The sequence below is a fragment of the Anolis sagrei genome, chromosome 10, assembly GCF_037176765.1.
Source record: "Anolis sagrei isolate rAnoSag1 chromosome 10, rAnoSag1.mat, whole genome shotgun sequence".
Taxonomy (NCBI): Eukaryota; Metazoa; Chordata; class Lepidosauria; order Squamata; family Dactyloidae; genus Anolis; species Anolis sagrei.
In genome coordinates, this window is record NC_090030.1 from 13,454,335 (window position 1) to 13,480,793 (window position 26,459).

A 26,459-nucleotide genomic window follows, 5' to 3' on the forward strand; every position below is an offset into this window, starting at 1 on the left:
ACTCTAGATGTTTGTGTAAATGCGAGCCTATCTGTTTAAGTGGAAACTCCAGCGACATATACACACATTTTCACTTTTATTATGTGTATAGATTATTATTGTTCTTGTTATTGTTGTTGTTATTGGGAAAAATATGTCTGTGAGTTTGTTCCCCTACCACATGATTACAAAATTCAAATTGTTTTTCCCAATTTCAGAAATACTGGAAATGGATCAAAGCCAAAACAGTAAAAGATTCTGGTTAAACTTATCCTAGTTTTAATAATATATTCCGATTTTTTAAAAAAATCATCTTTTTTTAAAGGAAGTGGGAGAAAAGCCACTTTTGTACATTTCTGTACTCCCAGATCGATGCTAGAATTGGACTGCCTCACAGTCATTGCACAATTATGTCAAATCTCTCTGGCTTATATGAAATCACCTGCCATTTCAGTTGAAAGAAAATAAAATGTCTAAAGAGTGAGCTAAAGGGGAAAATCTTACAGAATTGGAAGCTTGAAGCAGTAAGTTGGCAGGTGGAGAAATTCGGAATAATGCTCGGGGTGATGAGCCAGATTTTCTCCGAAAAACTCCACTTTCTACAAAATCCCTTTGTGAAGGCAAAATGTCACATTGAGTTAGTATAAAAGCAGGAGAGGCTCAGCATCTGAAAGCCCACCTCAGTTTTGCTCCTCTAGTGAAGGATATGATTTGATTCTTTATTTACATTGCTTTCTTTTTACCCCTATGATATATCTAACGCAGTATATATACTGCAAAGGAGAAACAATGGGATTTTGTCCTCTGTTACTTCTTTGTCTCCTTACCCTGGAAGATCTTCATAAAACAAGATGTATGATATTGGGCAGATCTACTCTAACCCACCAGCCTTACTGTCTCTTCCTGTTTCCCATATCTGTATGGTCTCTATTTGCATAAGTGGTTCACAACCTTTTTTAAAACCAGGGACCGCTTGACCAGAAACCACTTTGACCAGGGACTACTTGGACCAGGGACTACTTTGACCAGGGACCACTTTGACCAGGGACCACTTTGACCAGGGACCACTTTGACCAGGGACCACTTTGACCAGGGACCACTTTGACCAGGGACTACGTGACCAGGGACCACTTTAACCAAGGCCCAGTTTGACCAGGGACCACTTTGACCAAGGACCACTTTGACCAAGGACCACTTTGACCAAGGACCACTTTGACCAGGGACCACTTTGACCAGGGACCACTTTGACCAGGGACCACTTTGACCAGGAACCACTTTGACCAGAAACCACTTTGACCAGGGACTACTTGACCAGGGACCACTTTGACCAGGGATTACTTTGACCAAGGCCCACTTTGACCAAGGCCCACTTTGACCAGGGACCACTTTGACCAGGAACCACTTTGACCAGGAACCACTTTCACCAGGAACCACTTTCACCAGGAACCACTTTCACCAGGGACTACTTGACCAGGGACCACTTTCACCAGGAACCACTTTCACCAGGAACCACTTTCTCCAGGGACTACTTGACCAGGGACCACTTTCACCAGGAACCACTTTCACCAGGGACTACTTGACCAGGGACCATTTTGACCAGGAACCACTCTCCATTATTAGTACCATAAGGGTTACGAATCAGTTTTGGTCAACTTTAGTTTCGGTTTGGAGATTTGAGGTACTGATTCAGAAAATTTCATTGGATAGCTGTAGTTTCTGATACAGAACATATGCCATCCAGTAGTCGCCACGCCAGACATCACGTGACTCCATGTGACTTCCGGCGGAGGCTCTACCCCCAACTGGGGTAGAAGCGTTGTTGGATGCTTCCTCCAGAATACTGGACCTCTCTGCAAGGGCGACACTTTCCACATGTGAGGGGGAAAGTGTCGCCAAGAGGGAGCTGCATGTGGAGCGACAGATTCACCCTATTGGCCCTCTCTTTTGCCGCAGAGGCCAAGCGAAGGGCTACATTTCTCCTGGCCTTTCTGATGAGGCCCTGATCACGCCATGATATGTTCAAAGTGTGACATCTTCTAAGCAGGATGAAGAAATCCTTTTTCTCCTCAGGATTTTGCAAATTTACTTTTTTGATCATATAATTGCCCATCCTGTCCTCTCCGTACAGTATACTCTCAGGTGCGCATAGAGGGATGCTGAAAGCAGGACCCTTGAAGAACAGGGCTGAAACCAAAACTGACCAGACGGAGGCTATCATGCTTTGGACACATCATAAGATGTCATGACTCATTTGTAAATATGATAATGTTTGGTGAAATGGGAGGCAGCAGGACAAGAGAAGACTGCATTTCAAGTGGATGGACTCATCAATGAAGCCATAGGCCTGAGTTTGCAGGATCTAAAGAGGGCCTTTGATAGGAAGATGTCTTGGAGGTCTCTCATCCATGAGTCGAAGCCTGCCTGGTGACAACTGACAATGAACCATAAGCAGAAAATCAGTAGCACCCAAGAAGTCAAGTATTATCTAGACCAGTGTTTCTCAACCTTCCTAATACCATGACCCCTTAATAAGTTCCTCATGTTTGGTGACCCTCAACCATAACATTATTTTGGTTGCTACTTCATAATTTTACTTTTTCTACTGTTATAAATTGAGATTTAAATACCTAATATGCAGGATGTATTTTCATTCACTGGACCTAATTTGGCACAAATACCCAGTACGCCCAAATTGGAATGCTGGTGGGGTTGGAAGGGATTGATTTTGTCACTTGGGAGTTGTAGTTGCTGAGATTTATAGTTCACCTACAATTAAAGAGCATTCTGAACTCCACCAATGATGGAATTGAACCAAACTTGGCACACAGAACTCCCATGACCAACAGAAAATATTGGAAGGGTTTGGTGGGCATTAACCTTGAGTTTTGGAGTGTTAGTTCACGCACATCCAGAGAGCAGGAGAAGGGAGGATTTGCTGTCTGTTTCCAAAAAGTAAGAGAATGACAGATCTTCAGCGTTCCCTGCGAAAGGCATTCCTGGCCATCATAAATATGTGTTTTCTGATGGTCTTTGGCAACCTTTCTAGAATCCCCTTGTGAACCCCTCCCCCCGAGATGTAGACTCCCAGGTTGAGAAACTATGATCTAGACCATCCTGGTATGATCTTGCTTTCTCCAAGCTGGTACTCAGAAGATATTTTAGGCTCTGATGCCCATCATCCTTAGCTAGCAGGAACTGAAATCACGAGAGTTGCATTCCAAACCATCTTGAGGGTGGCACATTGGGGCAATCTGAGGCCAAGCATTTGAAATACACTCCAGGGACTCACATTCAAATCCCGAAGTCTTTCAATCTAGTCCGGCTTACCTGGTTGTTATGAGAGCAAAATGAGACTTGAGCTTCTTGTACAAAAAGCAAGACTTAAAAAAATTTAATCAATAAAGTGTAAATAGATAGGCGGGTTCTGCTGTGTATTCCTATCATGCATCACAAAGGAAAACAAATAAAGCCAAGGAGATATTTTAAGCCAGCGCATGATAGATGAAATTGTGCGTAAGTGCCATTTACTGTCACTTCGAGGCTCCTATGAAGACAAGAAACAGAGACCTCTCTTTGGGATTGAAATGAAAGCATTAATGCACCTGAACTCTCCCGACCAATTATTATGTTAATGCACACAAACACAAAAGATAATTCTGCGTACTCTTCACTTGAAATTGAAAGTTGTTGTTGGCTTTATCTGTTTTGCAGCTCTTCTTAACCAGAAGTAATTTGGAGAGGTATTTTTCCCCTAGAGATTTTGTTTGACTTTCCCCACCTAAATTTCAACATAAATCAGAAGTGCTGAACAAATAAGCAAACAAGGCAAAGCAACACACAAATGGCAGAGATTCCCATTAATGACTGAGCCCCAATGTGGCATGCGTGTCTTAGCCAAAGGGGTGTGGGACATGTGGCAAAGGCGAGCATAGAAGCGAATGAGAAGGTTTTGACAAGAATGCCAACTATGTGCATGTCAGGCACGATCCCAACACAAAAATAACACAATCTGGCAAGTGTTGCTAGTGACTTCCTTGCATTTCAGTAGCATCAGGTTAAACAGCTATAGTACGTTTTATTGATTACCCTGTATCAAAAACTACAGCTTAAAGGTGAAAGGGGGTGAAATTGATTCAAGTTCATTGACACACAGACAAAAAAAAAAGCACATTAGGATCTTCTGAAAGATTTCCTAATGCCTTTTGGTTTGTTCTCCAAAGAGTTTTCTCAAATGTTTAAAATCTCTCATACATGGCTTAACTTTTACTTAGGGTCTTTCCACACAGCCATATAACCCAGAATATCAAGACAGAAAATCCCACAATATCTGCTTTGAACTGGGTTATCTGAGTCCACACTGCCATATATTCCAGTTTGGTTTCTTTTCTTTTCTTTTCTTTTTTTTTTTTTGTCATGTCAGGAGCGACTTGAGAAACTGCAAGTCACTTCTGGTGTGAGAAAATTGGCCGTCTTCAAGGACGTTGCCCAGGGGACGCCCAGATGTTTTGATGTTTTATCATCCTTGTAGGAGGCTTCTCTCATGTCCCCACATGAGAAGCTGGAGCAGATAGAGGGAGCTCATCCATGCTCTCCCTGTGACCTGTCGGTCTTCAGTCCTGCCGGCACAGGGTTTAACCCACTGCACCATGGGGGCTCCATATATTCCAGTTCAAAGCAAATAATGTGGGTTTTTATTCATCTGTCTGGAAGGGGCTTAAGCCTTTCTCTTAGCCTCACTCTTCCTGCTTTAAAATGGCAATATCCCTTGTCTTAGACCTGAATTAACAGAACTCAAAAACCAATGGACGAATTGACACCAAAATTGGACACAAGACACCTAACAACCCAATGTATGTCCTTCACTAAGAAAATGATTTTGTCATTTGGGAGTTGTAGTTGCTGGGATTTATGGTTCACCTACAATCAAAGAGCATTCTGAACCCCACCAACAATGGAATTGAACCAAACTTGGCACACAGTTCTCCCATGATCAACAGAACATACTGGAAGGGTTTGGTGGGCAGTGTCCTTTGGTTTTGATCCAGAGATCACAGTGGACTCAAATAATGATGGATCTGGACCAAACTCTACACGAAGACTCAATATGCCCAAATGTGGACACTGGTGGAGTTTGGGGAAAATAGAATCTTGATATTTGGGAGTTGTAGTTGCTGGGATTTATAGTTCACCGACAATCACAGAGCATTCTGAACCCCACCAAAGATAGAATTGGGCCAAACCTCCCACACAGAACCCCCATGTGGGCCACAGCAACGCGTGGCAGGGGATGGCTAGTAGTCAATAAAATAGAAATATATGTTTTTTCGTATTAGATATTATCTAATCTTCAGCAACTCAGATGAAGGTTTATACTTCCGTAGACAGTCTACTATACTGTTTTAGGAGACTGTTCTAAACACACACGAAGCCTTAGAACAGCACAATTGTGTCCTCCAAACTCATGCAGAGTACAATTTGATGTTTTGTTTCACCTGCTTTTTTACTTTTTTCTTATTTGCTTTGACTTCTGGCAAACTACTGGGACTCTGTAATTGAGAGACTTCCAAGATCCCCCCAACAGTCATCTAACTTCCTCAAAACTTTCAAACTCAGGACTTATTTACTTGGTTCAATCCATCCACTTGTATCATCTCCCCTGTCTTTCCCAATTGCCTTCCACATTGCCAGGCTTTACAATCTTTTCCATGAGTCATGACATCTCATAATATATCCAAAATACTGCAGTTTTTATCACTTCTAATGAGAGTTTGGACTTGATTTGTTCCAAGACCCATCCGTTTCCTGTCTCCAGCACCACATTTCAAATAAGTTGTTTTTTCTCCTTGTACGTTTTCATCACTGTCCTGCTTTTACAATTATACCTCGAAATCGAAAATGCATTGGTGTGGACGCTCCTGACTTTTATATCTAATGATATTTTCCCTGGGAATATGCCTCATTGAACACCATATTTCTCAGTTGACATGCATGGGATTGTATTTTTGAAAAAAGAGTGTTCGCATTGCAGATTTCACACCAAAGAATTAAAAACTGACCATTTGGACACCAGGAATTTATTTTTATTCAGTAGCTTGTGACGGAATTGCTTTTGCTGTGTTGTGTGCACATCACCGATCAAGCTGTTTGATTTCTTTCATATTTTTTTAAATCTTTGGGATGAAAAATTGAGCAACACTTCAAATGTTGTCAAGATGTCACTGAGCATCTAAGATCCATCAAAGAAGACCTTCCACTTCTGCACAGTGTTATGTTTCTGGAACATCCAAAGTATTGCCTTTGATTTTCGCTGAAGAGATATAACATGTGAGAAGCGTAATGCCGTCTAATTAATAGCTGTCAAGAGAAACTCACTAAAGCCTGTCTTTGCTTGATATATTCATTTGTTTATTGCCCTTTTAAATTACCCGCGAACCAAAGTCTTCTGGAAAATGTTCTACTCTGTCAAAAATATATAGCATAACACAAATACAAGAAAAGAACAACTAAAAATAGCAGAATATTATTCCAAAATAAAAAATGATAGAACATATAGAGTATATTGTCTCAATGTATTATCAGGCTTGTTGGAGCCTGATGTGTTAAACCCTTGTGCCTCCAGGACTGCCGACCAAAAGGTCAGCAGTTTGAATCTGGGGAGCGGGGTGAGTTCCTGTCTGTCAGCTCCAGCTTCCCATGCGAGGACACGAGAGAAGCCTCTCGTAAAATGGTAAAACATCTGGGGGTCCCCTGGGCAACGTCCTTGAAGACAGCCAATTTCACACCAGAAGCGACTTGCAGTTTCTCAAGTCTCTCCTGACGCAAAAAAAATTCAGGCTTGTTTGGTGGAAACAATACCATTTCAGACTGGATCTACACTGCCACATAATCCAGTTTCTAAATCCAGATGATCTGATTTGAACCGAGTCTACACTACCATATAATCCAAAGCAGGTGCTCTGGAGTCAGAAACTGTATTATATGGCATTGTAGATGTGGATACTTCGGAAATCTCTCCCTATGGAGGCCGTGGTGACCAGGCCCAGCCGTGACCCCAAGAGGTCACTCTAACCATGGAACACCTTTTCACCCAGCACCACACAAAGTCCAGTAGTAACTAACCATAGCACTTTATTTACAAAAAGCATATACACAAGGGAAAAGGGGCATTTCTCCAAAAGGGCAGTAGAAAGTGCTATGAAATAGCTGTAGTCCATAGAGACAAAAGTAAAATAGCCCAAAATAGTAAGGTACATGAAATCCAGGAATTCAAGAGCATAAACATAAGTCCATAATCATGAAAACAGGAACTTTTCCTAGGCAAAACTCTTTCAGGAACATAGGCAAATAATGAGACTTGATTCATGAACTTGAGAGCTGAAACAGGAACTTGATTCTATGGCAATGTTGTCTGCTCTGGAGACACTAGGTAAACATCACTTAATTTAAGCACAAACAAAGCCTAATTAATCTATCCTTCACTCCCTCCATGCCGAGACCTAATTTGATATTGCAGGAAACCTCCATATTTGCTGAATCTTCTGAAGACCAATTCCCATGAGAAATGTATTTTTCCCCATTTGCTAAGGAATGAACATTGAAATCCAAAACAACACGCTTGTTAGGAATCAGCCTGTGTTTGTGTTTCAGGATCCTAAAGTGGGAAATGATGAGAGAAATGATGGTGCCGAGGCTGAGGTACAAGATAGAGATTGTTTGGTCAATGATTTTCATACAGACAATGACAGAGAGGCCCCAGTGGAAATGGCAGTTTCTCATGAGAATATCCCTGCTGGGCCTAGCAATGATGGTTCACTTCCTCTCTCCATGAGCTCTCAAGATTTGGGTTTGGAAAACAATCTGACACCTGGGAATTTAAATGAGCAGCCAGATAGGGAGCTGAAGAATAGGCGGCTGGAGATCAGCCAGGATCGACAGCAAACTGTGTTTACATCGCTCTGAAAGGCTTCGTCTGATAAGGGGCAAGTGTGGGGGAAAGCAAAAACAATTTATGAGTTTTGGGATGTAAGGTTTGCTTCAAGGGAAAACCTGTTAGATCAGCCATCATTTGGAAATCAAGTTCATGTGCCGTGGAAATCCTGTTCAAGGGGTCTTGTTCCTGTGGAGTTTTTTAGCCTTTTGGATTGTCTTTGCGTCCTGTTGATTCCTGTCTGGATAAACACTGTCTTGGATTGCTTTTATATCTGGTGTGGACATTGCTTTGTGTTACTGCCTTTTATGGGCTTATTACTTTTTTGAAACCTTATTTTCTTACAAGCATTTATTTTTTTCTGGCTATTTACTAAGCTTCAATAAAAGAAGATTTGTTTCTTCACTCTTCGTGTGGTGTGTTTTAAAGTTAGAGGGCTTTTTCCTGACCTGGAGTGCAACAATCCTCATCCTCTGAGAAATCCCCAGCATCCCCATCATCTTGCTGCTATGCCCCACCAGATTGCCATAGAGACCTAAATCAGCCAGGTGTGATTATACCTGAGGGACAGAAAAGTACTGCTTTGTGTTTCAGTCCAGTGAAAGAATCATCCCTACAATCATAATACTAACAATTGTGTTTACTAATACAGACCATAACAAAATGCAAGCCAAGGCAGTAGTGGGTACCTAAGCTAGTTAGTTTTAGCTAAGTCAAAGAAATAGGAGGTGACAGGGTATAGATCTACAAAAGAACATGGATCCTCGCTGAAATGCAATGGATGCTCTTAACTATTTGCACAACTGGCTGTGGCCCAAGTGCTGAGAGACTTGTAATGACAGGAAATTAAGTGATCTGCAATCATGCATATTATAACTACGCTGGCTGCAAGCCAGTAGTAGTAGTTTTCAAAATACCATGTCTCTTTGGCAAGAGGGGGGAATGTCTATTCCTTGTTGTTGCAGGAATTTCCCACTCCCCAGTCTCAAATTACAGTAGATATTAAATGAATCAGGCAAAATTAATGGAAGTGAAATATCCTGGAACATGTCAGGAGTATGGTGACATTTGAGCCATTACAATTAATGGATTTTGTGGATCATTGCAATCCTTACCTACTGTGTGTGTGTGCGTTCCTGTGTAAGTTGACCTATTGCCTAAGTAAAGGCAGTGTTTGGGCAACGTTAGTGGTTTGATTCTAAAGTCAATTCCGATTTTCACAGAAAAAAATGTTCAAAACTTTTTGATAATTCCGAGACTTCTGAATAATTTCGTTAATGGTTTGAAAGTATTATTTCCTGTTTCATTGGGTGGTCTTTACTTTGAAAGTAGTTGTTTTATTCCAGAAGTGGGGAAAAGCAAGCGGAGGAAATTCCTTCCTTCTCCGGTTTAAAACTGGCTTCTCTGGCTTGAGCCGAGGCCAGGGACCAGAAGTGGGGGGGGGGGTGGGGAAGCTGAATCATTTCCTACTCACTTCCTGAGTCGGAAGAAAAATGGTGAGACTAGCTTTAGAAGGGAAAGAAACTTCCGGTTTCCTAAAAAAGTTCAAAATCGCTTTAAAAAGGTAATTTTTCCAAATTTATTCTGAATTACGAAGATTCCAACGGTATCTAACCATGCCTAATCAGTACATCTCCTCCCTCACTCTCCTCAATGCCTTCTTTTTAGATGCCGCAGTCCTATGAGCTGCAGACAGAAAATCGAAAAGCACCCTTGTACCTTTAATAGTTGTGTAGAATGGGGAAATTTCAACAGGTGTTGCTTGTCATGCATCCAAGCAAGACAATCGGTATCAGCTATGGCCCAAGTGGCATTATTGCTGAAGGAGTTATTAAAATTGCTGAAACGAAGTGGATTTCTAAGGGCATTAAATACCGTTTCTCTCCCGTCTCTCGTTGCAGGATTGCACGGTGTATGAAACAGAAAATAAAATCCTTCACGTGGTAAGTAATAGCATTTTTTTAGTGCTGTTTTGCCCACGTCTGTCATGCTGGAAGACAGATGTTTTGTAAATAAAAGCAATAATTCTGTGCATGCCTACCTGAGTGTGGTGGATATACTTCAAAGTCCATATGCTTCCCAAGAGACATCAAAGACTGCGTAAGATGTGGACTCACTGCTTGAAAAGGAAAACTGTGCCGAAAGTGGGTGGAGTGCCCACAGTGACAATCATAACCCAACATAGGGTGCATCTGCACCAGGCATGGGCAAGCTTGGGCCCTCCAGGTGTTTTGGACTTCAACTCCCACAATTCCTTACAGCCGGTAGGCTGTTAAGAATTGTGGGAGTTGAAGTCCAAAACACCTGGAGGGCTGAAGGCTGTTAGGAATTGTGGGAGTTGAAGTCCAAAACACCCGGAGGTCCCAAGTTTACCCATGGCTGCAGGTACCCCCCAAACTACAAATCCCAGGCTTCCATAGTATTGAGCCAGGGTAATTAAAGCGGTGCCAAACTGCATTAATTCTACAGTGTAAGTGTCCCCATAACAAACAAGTCTGTAAAACATCCTTGTCCGGTTACATTAGCAATTTGCTGCAGATTTGGTGCACAGTGTAGAGAAATAGTTTTTTAATCAATTTAGTTCTAATATATAGGAATTAATAGTTGAATGCAGTCATCAATCCACATTTGCACTTTTGCAGATTTGATTATTCATCAATATGGCTAAAATGTTCTCTTGAGAAATGTCTAGGTCCTCCAGTGCAATTCTATGGTAAACTTCCAGTACAAGTCGATCATAGGCCCCAGAAAATCCAGATTATCTGCTTTGAACTGGATTATACGGCAATGCACACTAATATAATCCATTTCAAAGAAGATCACCTGGATTTGATATGACAGTGTATATGGGGGCCACAGAGTTATCCTGAGAGACCTTGAAATTCCCAGCACTCATCTACACAGACATATAATCCAGTTTCTGAATCCAGATGATCTGCTTTGAACCAAATTATATGAGTCTACGTTGCTGTATAACCCAGTTCAAAGCAGATCACCTGGATTCAGGAACTGGTTTATATGGCAGTGTAGATGGGAACCTAGAGATGTGCTCTCTTAGGCAAGAACATAGTTTTTGTAATTTTTATTATTCATTGCTTTTATGGTTTTTAAATGTATTGTGATGTTTTTGCTTTTTATTGCTGTATGTATTTTTATATATGGCATCTAATTGTTGCCAACTTGTACACAGCCCTGAGTCGCCTTCGGGCTGATATGGGCAGGATACAAATGTTGTAAATAAAAATGTTGGAAATAAAGAAAAATAGGATTTTGTATGGTATAAATGGCCCCTGAAGTCTACAGAATAAAATGAAAATGATAAAATGATAATGATAAGTAGCATGAAATGATAAGTAGCATCAAACTGTTTTAGATGTGTAGTGTGTGTAAAGGTTTCCCCTTGACATTAAGTCTAGTTGAATCTGACTCTGTGGGTTGGTGTTTATCTCCATTTCCAAGCCGAAGAGCCAGCATTGTCCGTAGACGCCTCCAAGGTCATGTGGCCAGCATGACTGCATGGAGTGCCGTTACCTTCCCGCCGGAGCGGTACCTATTGATCTTGTGACATTTACATGTTTTCGAAATGCTAGGTTGGCAGAAGCTGTGGCTAACAGCTGACGCTCACCTTGCTCCCTGGGTTCAAACTGCTGACCTCTCAGTCAGCAAGTTCAGCAGCTGCACCACCGGGAACTTCCTAGTTTGTGTACAATTCCTTTATTTTCTTCGTAGCATCTCTGGTATGTGACGAAGTTTTCCGTGATCATCTACATCTCTTTCCAGAATTCGCCAACTTTTATTTGGAAATAGTCTTTGCAAAGTCCTTACTTTAAAAAAGCTACAGCGTACCACTCTTTTCCGAAAAGATATTTATCTCGTATGATTAACTGTCCTTTCCCCGTGCATTTCTGCAGCGTTGCCCTATCTGTAGTAAATGCCATATTATTAAAACTTAAGATAGCTTATAAATCAGTATTGATTGCTGAGCAGCCTCAAAAGAGCAGCTCTAACCCGTTTGCTATATATAGAACGGTTTCTATTATTTTTCAAAAAATGTATTGATGTGTCATGTTAATTATTATAGTCTGGTGTGTCAGTAATTCACAGCGGGATTGTGTTCCTTTATAGATTGTACTAACGGTGGGTTTGAGCAATTTGTCATGTCTGGAATTTCATCAGTTCATAAACGCCAGAGTGTAATTTTTTCTCAAAGCGGGACGGTAATTTTTCGTCTTTCTCCGTCATTGGTTGCATCTACACTGTGGAATGGATGCAGTTTGGTACCACTTTAGCTGCCATGAGCTCAGTGCTATAGAATTGTAGGAGTTGTAGTTTTACAAGATATTATTTGCAAAAGAATACCAGTGTCACATAAAACGGCAGCTCCCACAATCCCATAGCACTGAGTCATGAGAGTTAATGTGGTGTCAAACTGCATTAATTCTAGAGTGTAGATGCAACCTGACTCAGTTTAAGGGCTAAATTTTGTAGCACAGAGATGGAGAATGTGTGGCCCTAGACCAGGCATGGGCAAACTTTGGCCCTTCTGGTGTATTGGACTTCAACTCCCACAATTCCTAACAGCCTCAGGCCCTTTCCTTTTCCCCCTCAGCCGCTTAAGCTGAGGGGGGAAAGGAAGGGGCCTGAGGCTGTTAGGAATTGTGGGAGTTGAAGTCCAATACACCAGAAGGGCCAAAGTTTGGCCAAGCTTGCCCTAGACATTCTAAGGCTGTAAATACCATCATCCACCAAACATTACTTGTGCTATGTAGGACACCTTGGAATAGCAGTATTAGGCAGGATCTACACTGCTCTATATCCAAGGATCTGATCTCAGATTATCTACTTTGAACTGGATTATATGAGTCTACACTAGGATAATCAAATAATCTGGGATCAGATATTGGCATATAGGGCAGTGTAGATCCAGCTTGAGATCCCCATTCATACTTGAGGTCTGAGATAAACTTCCCATTATTTGTTGTGAAATTGACCAACGTTCTTCTATGGTAAACAGAGATTTGAGGGGGGAAATGGATATGCAGAAAAGAAAATTCAGGAAATATTGATGAAGGATTCCTAGATCGATCGAAATCTTTGCACTCCAGGGACTATTCTGCGCAAAATTCCTATGGTGATTTTGTTTAGAGCAGCACACGCAGTAATAGCTTGGGGGTGGAAAGATAAAAATAAGTGGACATTTGTATGAATATGTGTGGGACCAAATACAACTGGATATTACGGACATTATAAGAAGCAAAAAAGCATGGTCAGACAAACAGAACATAATTAAATAAATTTGGACTCCGTTTAACAGATGGTTACAGGTTGTTAAACTAGATGATGAAAGGTGGAAGAAAAAATGGGGTAGAATAGAAAGAAGGCTCATGTAACGGGAAAGGGGAAGGGTGGTTGTGGGAGGGAAAAGGGAATGAAAAAGCAAAAAGAGCATGGTAATTATGATTGTGTGTGTGTGTGTGTGTATATATATATATATATATATATATACGAAGGAATAAAAAACCTGCAAAAAAAAAGATTGATGGAAATCTTTGAATTCCAGGGACTATTCTGCACAAAATTCCTAGGTGAAATTTTTGTGCAGAAAACAGAATTTTCTGTGCAGAATTATGATTTTTCTCATACACACATACGATCCATTAAAATGGTTCAAAAGTCATTAAAGAACTAGGGGGCACCGATGCTTTGTTTCTAAAGTATTTCTTAAGTATACTTAGAGAAAATTTTGTTACTATAATGAAAGAAACAAAATGTTGTTATTATTTCGTTATAGTAACAGTGCATAATTAAATTATAATTGGGGAAAATTCAGGGCCGCCTCTCTCCCTCATTTTTAAAGCCATTGAAACTTACCACAAGGGTAGAACACATTTACCACTGTTAGCCCACCAAATTTCAGAAAGTTTCACTTGTCCACTGATTTCTAGCAAATTTTCAAAGTTTTAGGGATGAACAGACCTCTCTCTGCACTATCCTGATTGGTGATGATTGGTGATGATGATGTAGTCTGGGAAATGTAGTTTAGAGCAGGGTCTTTTGAATTCTCTGACACAGGGCTCCTCCCTTCCCAAACTACATCTCCCAGAGTTCTGTGCTGTTCCCAAAATGCACTGCTCCCTCTTTTGCCCATTGCTAATGCAGAGACTGCATTAATTTCACAGAGGAATGGCAAGGCACTAAGGCAGCCTTTGGCTTTGCTTCCTTGCCTTGCACCAGGCATGTAGCCGGGGGGGGGGGGGGAGGCTTGAGGGGCTTCAGCCCTCCCACCCCCAAAATTCTGATGGTGGTCCGTGAGAAGGTTCCGGAGATTTCCATTTTCACAAAGGTCATGTGACCAGTGGTTTTCCCAAAAGAATATGTGGTCCTGTTAAGTTGCAGCTCCCAACATCCACTGACTGTGTCAGCTATGGCCGATGGGAAATCATAGAATCATAGAGTTGGAAGAGACCTCATGGGCCATCCAGTCCAACCCAGGCATGTAGACGGGGGGGGGGGGCTTGGGGGGCTTCAGCCCCCCCCCCCCAAATTCTCATGGTGGTCCACAAGAAGGCCTTACTGGTACATTATTTAAACTGTTATGTTTATTCATATCATGATCTGATCACCATGCTCAATATATCCCATATGCATGGGGGTATTGGGGTAATGATACAAAAGGTTTGCTAGGGTAGACCCTCTTTCACTCAGACTCAGCCCCCCCCCCCAGAACCAAACTCAGCCCCCACCCCCACCCCTGAATCAAAATCCTGTCTACTGGCCTGCCTTGCACTGAATATGAAAATGACTATGGGAACCTTCAGTGATTTACAAAACTTAAACGAATTTTTGTAAGGGCAACTTTTAATGTTTGGTGTGGGCCACGCAAACACTTCAAATATAGCTTCCAATTTACAAAACTTCTGATTTTCTTACAATTTCCGAAAATTCAATTTTTTTGGAAAAACCATATGCCATCTCCTGCATAGAGAATCTTGTTTTCTGGGTTTCAAAAGCAGATGTAAATTTGCCCAGAAGAAACCCACCCCCACCCCCTTAGGATTTTGGTTATAGAAGACAGCATTTTATGCACAACGTTATGATTTTTCTGTGCAAAAAATATTGTTTCCTGCATAGGCGGAACTGTTTTTAATGCAAAAAACCACTCAGAGTAAATCCCAAACAAAAACTCAATGTGGTGCTGTGCTTTGAGCATTCGGCTATGACTTTATAGACCAGGGTTTGAATCCCCCCTCAGCCACAAAACCCAGTGGGTGGCTTTGTGCAAGTCACACTCTCTCAGCTTCAGAGAAAGGAAAGGGCAACTCTTTTCTGCACAACCCTTGCCAAGAAAACCTCTGTGATGAGTTCATTTTAGGGTCACCATGGGTTGGAAATGGCTTGAAGTCACATCACAGACATTTTTTTTTCTGTGTATCTATGAAAAAAATTCCCCACTGTTTTGAAGATATTCTTGCAGGGGGAAGCAAACAGCTAAACATTTTCCTTGCTTTTCCTTTGAGAATGAAATTAGTGAAGGATTACATCCTCAGGGGGAATGAGATGGATGCTTGTTCATAAAGCACCACAGGGAAACAAGTGTTGAGTTATTTCTGGATGCTAATATCTGGAAGTGTGGAGTTCAAAGGATGAGTTTTGACAGTCTGGAACCTGAGCGCTCGCTCTGAGCCAGGGCTAAACCGTGCCAAAGCTTTGGCTCAAGCCAGGATTACCCAGAGCTTGGGAAAATTTACTGTTTGGACAGCGACTTCCAAAATCCCATGGATACCATGGCCAGCGACCATACAGGCATTAGCAACTGGCAGCTCCAAAGCGAAGAGGGTAGTGGATCTGTTCTGTGTTTTACTCCATAATTTGAGCTCATGGCATAATTGGCCTAAACAAAGTTTTACAAATCTTGGTCTTCTCACTTCAAGCTCTTCTTTTCCCCAAACACTTTGGTCAGCAATAATACAGGAACAGTAAAGCATTGGGAGAACAACTTTCCCCATAGCAAAGTAGGTTGTCAAGTAGTGTAAATAGGGCAACAGAGAATGCAAGGACAGAGGAGAATGAAAGGACAAAGGAGGAAAATTATGGATTTTTATATGATCCATGGAGGAGTTGGGTTATTCCCTGCTATGTCAGGGGACAAGCTGCTCCTGGCCACCATTGCTATTTCCCTAACCAGGAATTCAAAAAGGCCAGAAGCAGCTCTACAGCACAGTCAGTGGGATGGACTGAGCTCTTGGATTGAGCTTTTGGCCACTCTACTCAGAAAATGGGGTGGTTAGTTTTTGGATAAGATTTGTCTTTCAATAACATCCGATGATTATAATCTTCTGATTATAATCTACCATATAGAGTGGGGATGACGGAGATTGCAACCCATCAGCACTGCAACACTGAAGTTGGGGAAAGGATAAACACACTCAAAGACATCATATCCACAAGCTTTGTATCTGAATCCAAACTCCACTCTCCTGAATATACAGGACAAACTGCATCCTTTCCAATGTTGCTGTATCACAACTCCCATCAGCTCTAGTTGGCTTGTCTAGTGATGAGCAATACAGCAGTTGTAGTCCAGCATCTGGAGAGCCACATTAAAGGATGGGGCGGGGTGGATTCAGAACGTGGGTCTTGACACATGCGATTGTTCTGTGTTCAAGGAGCAGATGGTAATGTGCAAGTATGCCCACTCACATCAGTTTTTATCCTCACAATAATGCTAATTCTACGATGTAGGTTAGGCTGAGAGGCAGTAACTGGCCTGAAGCCACCTTCTGAGCTTTATCACTAAGTAGGGATGATCTCTCTAGTCCTTGTTTGGCTTTCTAACCATTTTGTTGCATTGCCTTTTGAGCAGCCGAGAAGTGCATATAGACGCAATATTACCTGTAAGGTAGCTTACAGATGCAGGATTACACCCTCCTATCTTTCCTCCTTCTTTGTTGACCTCATCTTCCTCCTAGATTGAGACAGATCTTCACAATATATTCATATATGTGTGTGTGTGTGTGTGTGTGTGTGTGTGTGTGTGATGTTCATTTGTGGGATTAACATAACTCAAAAACCACTGGACAAATTGACACAATACACCTATCAGGCCAACAAGTGACCGTCACTCATAAAAACACCAAAAAACACAGTGGAAGAGACTTAAAAAGCCAAAAAAATTACATTACAACGCACGTGCAAAAACCACATATATACACATATACACAAATATATGCCCACATATATATACACACACAAAACACATATGCACAGAGTGGGCCACAGCAATGCGTGGCAAGGGACAACTAACATATATCTGACATAGTGATAGACTTGTATCAACAGATAGAAATTTCAATGAAGCATTTCGGGGAAACAGTTTAATAGATGCAAAATGGCTTTAAATTGTGAGGTATATTGCAAAAAAATATATAAAACAATTTTGTGACAGGTTTATCTCTGTTGTGTTTACAACAGATGGGACAAAACAAATAAACTATTCTCCTTTTGTTTCAGTTTGTTTGCATTGCAATAGTTTCAATACACATTGATCGTTTAGCCACCAGAATTAATTGATACTTTGTTCCAGCTTCTTCGCTTGGACCTTTTCTAGTTAATCAAAATAGACTTCCTTAGAAGTTTGGTCCAGCAAGTGATTTACAAATCAACAAGTACATGAGGACCCACAATAGGGAGGTTTCTATTTTTTGAATGCATGGCCATTTTCAGTGACAGTGGAGCTAGAACATCACACAATTGATGGAGGGATAAGACCATCTTCAGATCCACACAGCCAGAAAGTTAGAATAATTCCCATTTCCCAATGTTGTTAATTTCAGGGAACGTGCAATCCCTATGTTGAAGAATCTTCGCTGACAACAGTTTCATTTCTGGAACAAGGCAACATGCTATTTTATTTATAGTCTCAGAAGCAAATTGAGAATACAGTTATAATGTGCAAAAAACCACAAAGTTAAAACTTGGCATTATGCCACGTGGAGTGCCTCTGGTGTTGCTGTAAGAAGGTCCTCCGTTGTCCATGTGGCAGGGCTCAGGCTGCATTGTAGTGAGCTGTCTGCGGTTTGCTCTTCTCCACACTCACATCTTGAAGACTCCACTTTGTAGCCCCATTTCTTAAGATTCACACTGCATCTCGTGGTCCGAGAGCACAGTCTGTTCAGCACCTTCCAAGTAACCCAGTTTTCTGGAGGGAGTTTCCCATCCAATATCAGTCACTGAATGAGGTTCCGGGTTTTAGCCTGCCATTTTTGGACTCTTGCTTGCTGAGGTGTTCCTGCGAGTATCTCTGTAGATATAGAAAACTATTTCTTGATTTAAGATGTTGGCATGCTGGCTTACGTCCGAACAGAGGATATGCTGGAGATGCCTGTGCCTTGGACCTTTATTTACCGGCTGCTACTGCCTGATGGTTATCAGGTGGTGCAATACCAGCTAATCAGTGTAATTTCTGCAGTGGTGTTGGGCATAGACATTGTCAGGTTTTACAATGTATTGTAATGTAATAGAGCTGAGTCATGCACTCCTAATGGGTTTCTATTGGGAATGCTGAGTCATGAATTAACTGTATATAGAACTTCATTTGGGGAATGTGTTCTGGCCTAGTCCAGGTGAGTGTGAATGATGTAATCCTGGGTTTGAGTTGAGTCAATGAGTTGGGAACCAATCAGAGATTGCTATGTGTAAATGAATTGTATATAAGGAAGTCATGTACAGTGTATATTTCTCCTTGTGCTGTGATGTTGTTCGTCAAAGGCTATATGTAATTAAAAGAACCTGTCTGCTAAGACAAGATATAACTGTGTGCTATGGTAAGTCTGTAATATCATCTAGACTGGGGGGAACACAATGGTAAAACTGACAATGGCCGGGCATGTGCTCAAGTGTCTGTAAAAGGTTCCAGAGTGACTGCGGGCTGTGGGAGCAGTTGACTGAAAATAGTGTGCAGGAAGAAGCTACTGGAAAGCACTGAAGCTGTGCAACTGATCTGCTGCTGAATTGTGAAGTTAATCTCAACAGGTTATGGTGCCCAGAAACAGAAAGCTGTCTCTGCCATGATGGTCTTCAGTGGTCCCTGCTGCTAGTCCAGGAGGAATCTGTGATAATGTGATATGTTTTGTGGGACATAATATGTTGTAATGTCACATAAAGACATATACAGCTTAGGTCCAAATTAATTAAAAGACCTTATAACTCCATATGAACCTACTAAAATACTCTTTACTGTGGAAGTTGACCATAGAATGACACTGGAGGACCTATGAATGCTCAGAGAGGCGTTTTCTCTAGGAATCTCTATGTCCTTCAATATAACCCAGTGGTCAGTTTCTGGTGGACATTGGCCATGGAGTCACACTGGAGGAGATACAGGTTCCTAGAGAGAGCATAGTAATCAAATGGGTAAAAAAGCAAATCCACCAAAGAAAGCTGTAAATGTGGAGAGCCAATGACAACTATTTCTTATTTACCTCTCTCTTTTGTTCTTAGGAAATGTAGTTTTATTATGTCCTTAATATTATCTGTCCCAGAGTGCTAGAGTCTCCCATAATTCACTAAAACTGAGCTATAGCAGTTAAAGTGCGGTCAAACTGCAGCAATTCTACTACAATGTAAACGCACTCAGAAGAAAGAGCCAACAAGAGACTTCTTGCTCTCCGTAAATGGGAAAGACTCAGACTTGCCATTAGAGGACTTACAGCAGATTCGATCTAAATCTATCAGCACAGGAGGTTAATTCAATTCTCACCACTTTGGACTATAGAAAGTAGTTTGGTTTTCAAGAAGGAAGATTTCAGCACTTTGTCTCCGGCGCAAGACGCAGTGTCTGGAGCAAGATGTTTTCTATGCCCCTCAATGTGAGTGTTGATGTGTGTTTTCTGCAGTGTTTGCACTGAACGTCCTTTGGGTTTCCATACACATGCAGATTTGTGAAAAGTGTCCACAAATAACGTGCGACCAGCAACTGGTGTTTGGTGTTAGTGCTTCCATTAAAGTCCTTCTAATCTCTCTGTCTCTCTGTCACTCTCTTTCTCTCGTCTGCTCCAGTGTAAAACGCTGTCTGGCATCTGTGATCACATCATCTCTCTCTCATCCGACTCTCTGGTGTCACAATCCGCTCACCTCGAAGTTGTTCATCTTACCAGCATCATGCCCAGTGAAGGCTTGGTAAGTAGTAAGTAGGACAGACAGACTTTTAAGAGGCCCAAAGATGGCATGACAGGAGGATTGTATATATGCTCCTTTCTCTTTTTTTGCCAGTGAAACACATATTCACACACACTTAGCCTGCTTCTTTCCCTCCCTCCCTTGAATTGCAACCTTTAGTTTTGTCAGTTCTCTTCCAGATATGCAGAATTGTGCTACCCACACTTATTAGGAGCCCCCAGTGGCACAGTGGGTTACACCCTTGTGCTGGCAGGATTGAAGACTGACAGGTTGCAAGTTCGAATCCAGGGAGAGCACAGAGGAGCTCCCTCTGTCAGCTCCAGCTCCAGCACCGGGACTGTGGCGCAGTTGTCTGGGAGTCAGCTGCATTAAGATCGCTACTGACTGAAAAGTCATAAGTTCGAAGCCAGCCCAGGTCGGAGTGAGCGTCCGACCAATTTGTGTAGCTTGCTGTCGACCTTTGCAGCCCGAAAGACAGTTACATCTGTCAAGTAGAAATTTTAGGTAGGCTAATATAACTAATTTACGATGCCATAAAAATCTCCAGCAAGCATGCAAAGAATGAGAAAGTACTTCATCAGTGTCACAAATGGACAGTGAAGTGACAGCTCCCCTGGTGGCCAGAATACCCTCATCAAAAAGCTAGAATGTTAAGTAGCCTCTGTGTGTCTGTCTATATATGTTGTGTGTCTATAGCAGGGGGTCCTCAAACTTTTTAAATAGAGGGCCGGGGCACAGTCCCTCAAACTGTTGGAGGGCCGGATTATAATTTGAAAAAAAGTATGAATGAATTCCTATGCACAGTGCACATATCTTATTTGTAGTGCAAAACAAAAACACTTAAAAACAATACAATAATTAAAATCAAGAACATTTTTAACAAATATAAACTTATTAATATTTTAATGGGAAGTGTGGGCCTGCTTTTGGCTGATGAGATAGGATTGTTGTTGTTGTTGTTGTTGTTGTTGTGTGCTTTCAAGTCATTTCAGACTTAAGTTGACCCTCTACGAGGGGTGGGTAAATGACCTTGGAGGGCCGTATTCGGCCCTTGGGCATTAATTTGAGGACCCCTGGTCTATGGCATTGAATGATTGCCATGTATATAGTACATTGTAATCTGCCCTGAATCCCTTGTGGAGTGAAGAGGGCAGAATATAAATACTGTAAATAAATAAATGTGGAGACATGAGAGAAGCCTCCCACAAGGATGGCAAAACATCAAAACATCCGGGCATCCCCTGGGCAACGTCCTTGCAGATGGCCAATTCTCTCACACCAGAAAGGAGATTCCATCTGAACATTAGGAAGAACTTCCTGACTGTGAGAGCTGTTCAGCAGTGGAACTCTTTGCCCCAGGGTGTAGCGGGGGCTCCTTCTTTGAAGGCTTTTAAACAGAGGGTGGATGGCCATCTGTCGGGGGTGCTTTGAATACGATTTTCCTGCTTCTTGGCAGAATGGGGTTGGACTGGATGGCCCACGAGGTCTCTTCCAACTCTAGGTTTCTATGAGAAGCGACTTGCAGTTTCTCAAGTCGCTCCTGACACGAGAAAAAAATCACACTTATTCACCTGAACAAATCAAATTCCTATCTCATCTCTTCATTTCCTGCTATATCTCCACAGTAGTATTCCTGTTTATTTCTGTGTTCCCTCTCTAGGTGCATAGATTAATAATATTTCTCTGAACATACACATTTCTACTTCATTTTACAGTCAGGTACATTGTCCTGTGAGTAATATACTCCCATTGTATTGTGTGATCTGATCTCGAAACCAAATACGTCTTGTCTTATTGTCACACTGTCAGCAGTATACCACCGAGGAAGCTAATAATGCTTAACAAGCATCCAGACACAAAGCCACCGCAACACAATAGCTGGTGTGGGGGCAACAGTGTGACATATTTTACTCAGCAATTTACAAGTTCTGATGCTCTCCCTTGTTTGTTCAAAAGGGTTGGCAGAGATTAGAATCCTTGGGACTTGCAAAGTGAAACATAGAAGACCTTTCACATGTGGATGTTTGGTGTTTCCACGTTCCCTTGATAATGCCACTCTGCTCCACGCTGCCATATAATCCAGGGTATGATCCAATCTTATCTGCTTTGAACTGGATTATATTAGTCTACACTGCCATACAATCCATTTCAAAGCAATTTTTTTTCATGTTAGGAGTGACTTGGGAAACTGCAAGTCACTTCTGGTGTGAGACAATTGGTCATCTGGGTTGTTGTAGGTTTTTCAGGCTATATGGCCATGTTCTAGAGGCATTCTCTCTTGACGTTTCGCCTGCATCTATGGCATGCATCCTCAGAGGTTGTGAGGTGGTTGTGAGGTTGACCTCACAACCTCTGAGGATGCTTGCCATAGATGCAGGTGAAACGTCAGGAGAAAATGCCTCTAGAACATGGCCATATAGCTCAAAAAAACCCTACAACAACCCAGTGATTCCGGCCATGAAAGCCTTCGACAATAAATTGGCCATCTGCAAGAATGTTACCCAGAGGATGCCCAGATGTTTGATGTTTTACCATCCTTGTGGGAGGTTTCTCTCATGTTCCAGCATGGGGAGCTAGAGCTAACAGAGGGAGCTCAACCCGCTCTCGCCAGATTCAAACCACTTACCCAGTGATTCCAGCCATGAAAGCCTTCGATAATAAATTGGCCATCTGCAAGGATGTTACCCAGAGGATGCCCAGATGTTTGATGTTTTACCATCCCTGTGGGAGGTTTCTTTGTTAGCTCTAGCATGGGGAGCTGGAGCTAACAGAGGGAGCTCAACCCACTCTCCCCAGATTCAAACCGCTGACCTATCAGTCAGCAGTCCTGCTGATACAAGGGTTTAACCCATTGTGCCACAAGGGGCTCAAGTTCAAAGGAGATAATTTGGATTCAGAAACTGGATTTTATGGTCATGTAGATGAGGCCCCTCTATGTCATTTTTTTTTCTAAAAGCACAGATCATTGCCCATCTAAAGTCAAAGTGTAAATTCTTGCAATGCGCAAATATGGGGGATGGATGGAAAATGTCAGATGTTGATTAAGATTTGGGGACAATGCTCTCATTCCTGCCTCCGGTGACTAGATTTCAGATAAAACAGATTCCAGAAGCAGCTTCAAAGCAACCCAAACATGTAATATTAATGAATTAAGGAGTTTATTGAATGTACATGACACATATCTCTGAGGATGCAATGAGAATAAGGAAGCTTTGATATGCTACTGACCAGGGGAAAGTATAAAATTAAGCCAGGTACTTGTGAAGAGGGTCCTGCCTGGTGAGCCACATGGGCATGTTTTGGGCACATAGGAAATGATGATGTCACCAATGATAACCATTTAGAGGGCTCTGCATGGTTAAGAGAAACAAAGCAATTAAACTGTCAGAACCCAGACGCCTTAAAGAGCCAGACTCAAGAGTATGTCCGAAAGAATAGTTTATTAATACAAAGTAAACAAGACTCAGAGACACTTACTTCAGTGCCTCTGGTCAAAACTCAAAAGTTGCAGCAATTTCCAGCTTGAAAAGCAAACTAAGGCAATAATCTGGATTATCCAGGTAAAAAAATCCGGATTAAACAGGAGTACTTCCAAAACACCCCAAAATCACACAGTAAATGGAAAACAAACAAAAAGAAGAGCCGTCGTCCAAATGTTGAAGAAATCCAAGTCCAAAGTTGCAAGGTTCCAAAGTCCACAAGGCAGCGTCGTCATCAAAAGCAGTCTAAAGTCGAGGAGAGGGGAAATCCGCACTTACGAGAATCCAAGCCGAGTTATCACATGAGGTTAAACAGCAACCTGCAGATCCAGGACCCAAGCCCAACACAAAAGCGGCAGCAACAAAACCCAAGGCACGAAACCAACACTTTGCCTACTGCAAAGTTCTACCATTTCAGTGCCTACTTTTATCTTACAACTCATCATCCGATGATGAGCTGCCCTCCACCGCATCCTCATCACTTTCAACTGGTTTAGCCTCCACAACTGAGCGCCAGCGCCCATCCCTCCAACTCTTCCACCTCTTGTCAAGACTTAGGTCTCACCAAGATTCCACAGTATCACCCGATTGCCAATCCCCGCCACCAGAAAACCTCACAAATGTGTCACTAGACGTTGGTTGAGTACACACATCCCGAACCTCTTGTACCTTGGTCCAATCCAGTGATTCATCCTCACCCTCATCACTCCCAGACCCATCATTCCCAGAAAAACCCATGAAATCCTCCTCCTCTGTGGGAGCAGTAAGCATGTCCTGAATCCTCTTCCTGTGTCGCTCCTCATCCGATTCCTGCTCCCGAGTAATCATCTTAGTTCCCCTATTCATATCCATTATATCCCCCTTCCTCCTCCTCACTCATTTCACTTCCAGAAAACCCTTCGAAGGAATCTTCATCAGTGGATAAAATAAGTATCTCCCGGTTCCTCTTCCTCTGCTGTTCCTCGTTTAACTCCTGAGCACTCCTTTTCCCTCTACTGATACCGCTACTACCAGTTGCAGCGTTGCCAACAGACTCTACTACAACATAAACAGGAATAACACTTTCAAACCAAATTTTGTTACATTGTGGAATTTGCCTACTGTAGGGTTAAGCAGTTGACTACTCCAAGCATGTGGCTCCAAGCACGTGGCTCTCTTAGGCAAGTGCTAGAAGCCCTATTGGCCTGGCAGGGCCCTTTGGTGCATCCTTCCTAGGATGAGGGCATGGGATCCTGTTGCTTAAAATGTGCCACAACGCACTGCAGCTTTGAAACATTAGAGGACATATCTAATTTCCCAAAGGTAAGCCCTCAACCAGGAGCAGCCTACACTGTGTAGGAAAAGGCCCACTATCATCTACCAAAGACTCCTTCAGGCATGGAGCAAGCCCTGAGGCCAAGTATACATCAGCATGCAAAGAAAGACCTTCTCATCTTGTTTTCTAATAGCAAATGTGTTCCTCAGACTTGTAGCTATCCCAGTTTTTTGCAGAATAGAGTTTAATCCTATCTAAGGGGTGGGGGGGGGGGGGGGGATGGAATGCTTTGAACTTCCACGAGAAAGCCATACTCCTGGAGAACAAAGAGACAGATGAGAAGGAAAAGCAGGGCATTGGCAGAGGACTTTGGCATGCCGAATTACAAAAACGGCAGCCCGAAGAGAAGGATTTATGACAACTAAAGGCCTGCATTAGTTTTGCTTATGGTTTCAAGGCAATGCGGAACTCTGAAAAGACTGTATATCACATGGAATGAAACAAATCCAAATGACAATCCCCAACTTTGACTAGAGCATATGATTGTCCTTACTTACATTGGGATGGTTGCTCAGAGAAGTGGCCACATTTTGAGCCTTAACTGCATTCATTCTACAGTGTAGATCTGGCATGGGCAAACTGATAAAAATAGAAGGAGCACAGGTGGCTAAATATCTTTTGACCAAAAATGGGCAACAGCAATGGCATTGTCTGTAGCCTCCAACAATTCTTCCTCTGTACATGAGGCAGGGCATAGTGGACAAGCATATAGATGCGGAGTTGTCAGTTCTGCTCCACAGTCACACAAGGTGTGGGATTCTTTTAGGCCGTGCCATTTTGCCAGGTTGTCTTTTGATCTGCCTATTCCATTTCTGAGTCTGTTCAGGGACTTCCACGTTGAAAACCCATTGGGTGACCTTTGGACAAACCATAATCTCAGCCTCAGAGGAAGGGAGTGACAAGAGAGTGAAGAAATCTTGCCAAGGAAACCCTATGATAGGTCCACCTTGGGGTCTCCGCAAATTAATGACTTGAAGGCACACAACGACAATTAAGATGCCCCTGTTAGAACAAACCACCTCAGAGGTGCTACTGGATTCCTTTATGCTATTTCTTGCTTTGGACTGGTTCCTTTCCTTTGAGAAGGACCTGAGTGGAAGGATAATGGGCCAAAGTACCTGGATGTACAGGGGAGACAGGTGATTGAGAATCTGGGAGATGAAGCGGGTCCAAATCATCAACTCCTCTTTAATTGAAGAGATTCCACTTAAACTAGGCATGGGCCAACTTCGGCCTACCCTACCTCAGCAAGAGGAAGAAGCTTAAGCGGCTGAAGGGGGAAAGGAAGGGGCCTGAGGCTGTTAGTAATTGTGGGAGTTGGAGTCCAAAACACCTGGAGGGGCAAAGTTAGCCCATGCCTGGTGTAGATTGGAGTTTTCACCCGCTCTGTTGTTGTTCATTCGTTCAGTCGTCTCCGACTCTTCGTGACCTCATGGACCAGCCCACGCCAGAGCTCCCTGTCGGCTGTCACCACCCCCAGCTCCTTCAAGGTCAGTCCAGTCACTTCAAGGATGCCATCCATCCATCTTGCCCTTGGTCGGCCCCTCTTCCTTTTGCCTTCCACTTTCCCCAGCATAATTGT

At 42.4% G+C, this 26,459-nt stretch overlaps 1 protein-coding gene across 2 annotated transcripts in view; it reads left to right on the forward strand.

Annotated features, from left to right (window-relative positions):
• LOC132762992 (connector enhancer of kinase suppressor of ras 2-like) overlaps window positions 1–26,459 on the forward strand; it is a 433,687-nt gene that overhangs the window by 173,650 nt on the left and 233,578 nt on the right. For both annotated transcript variants that reach the window (XM_060756293.2, XM_060756292.2), the window contains exons 5-6: window positions 9,808–9,849; window positions 19,964–20,083. In XM_060756293.2, coding sequence (XP_060612276.2) covers window positions 9,808–9,849; window positions 19,964–20,083 — 162 coding nt within the window. The remainder of the gene's footprint in view (window positions 1–9,807; window positions 9,850–19,963; window positions 20,084–26,459) is intronic.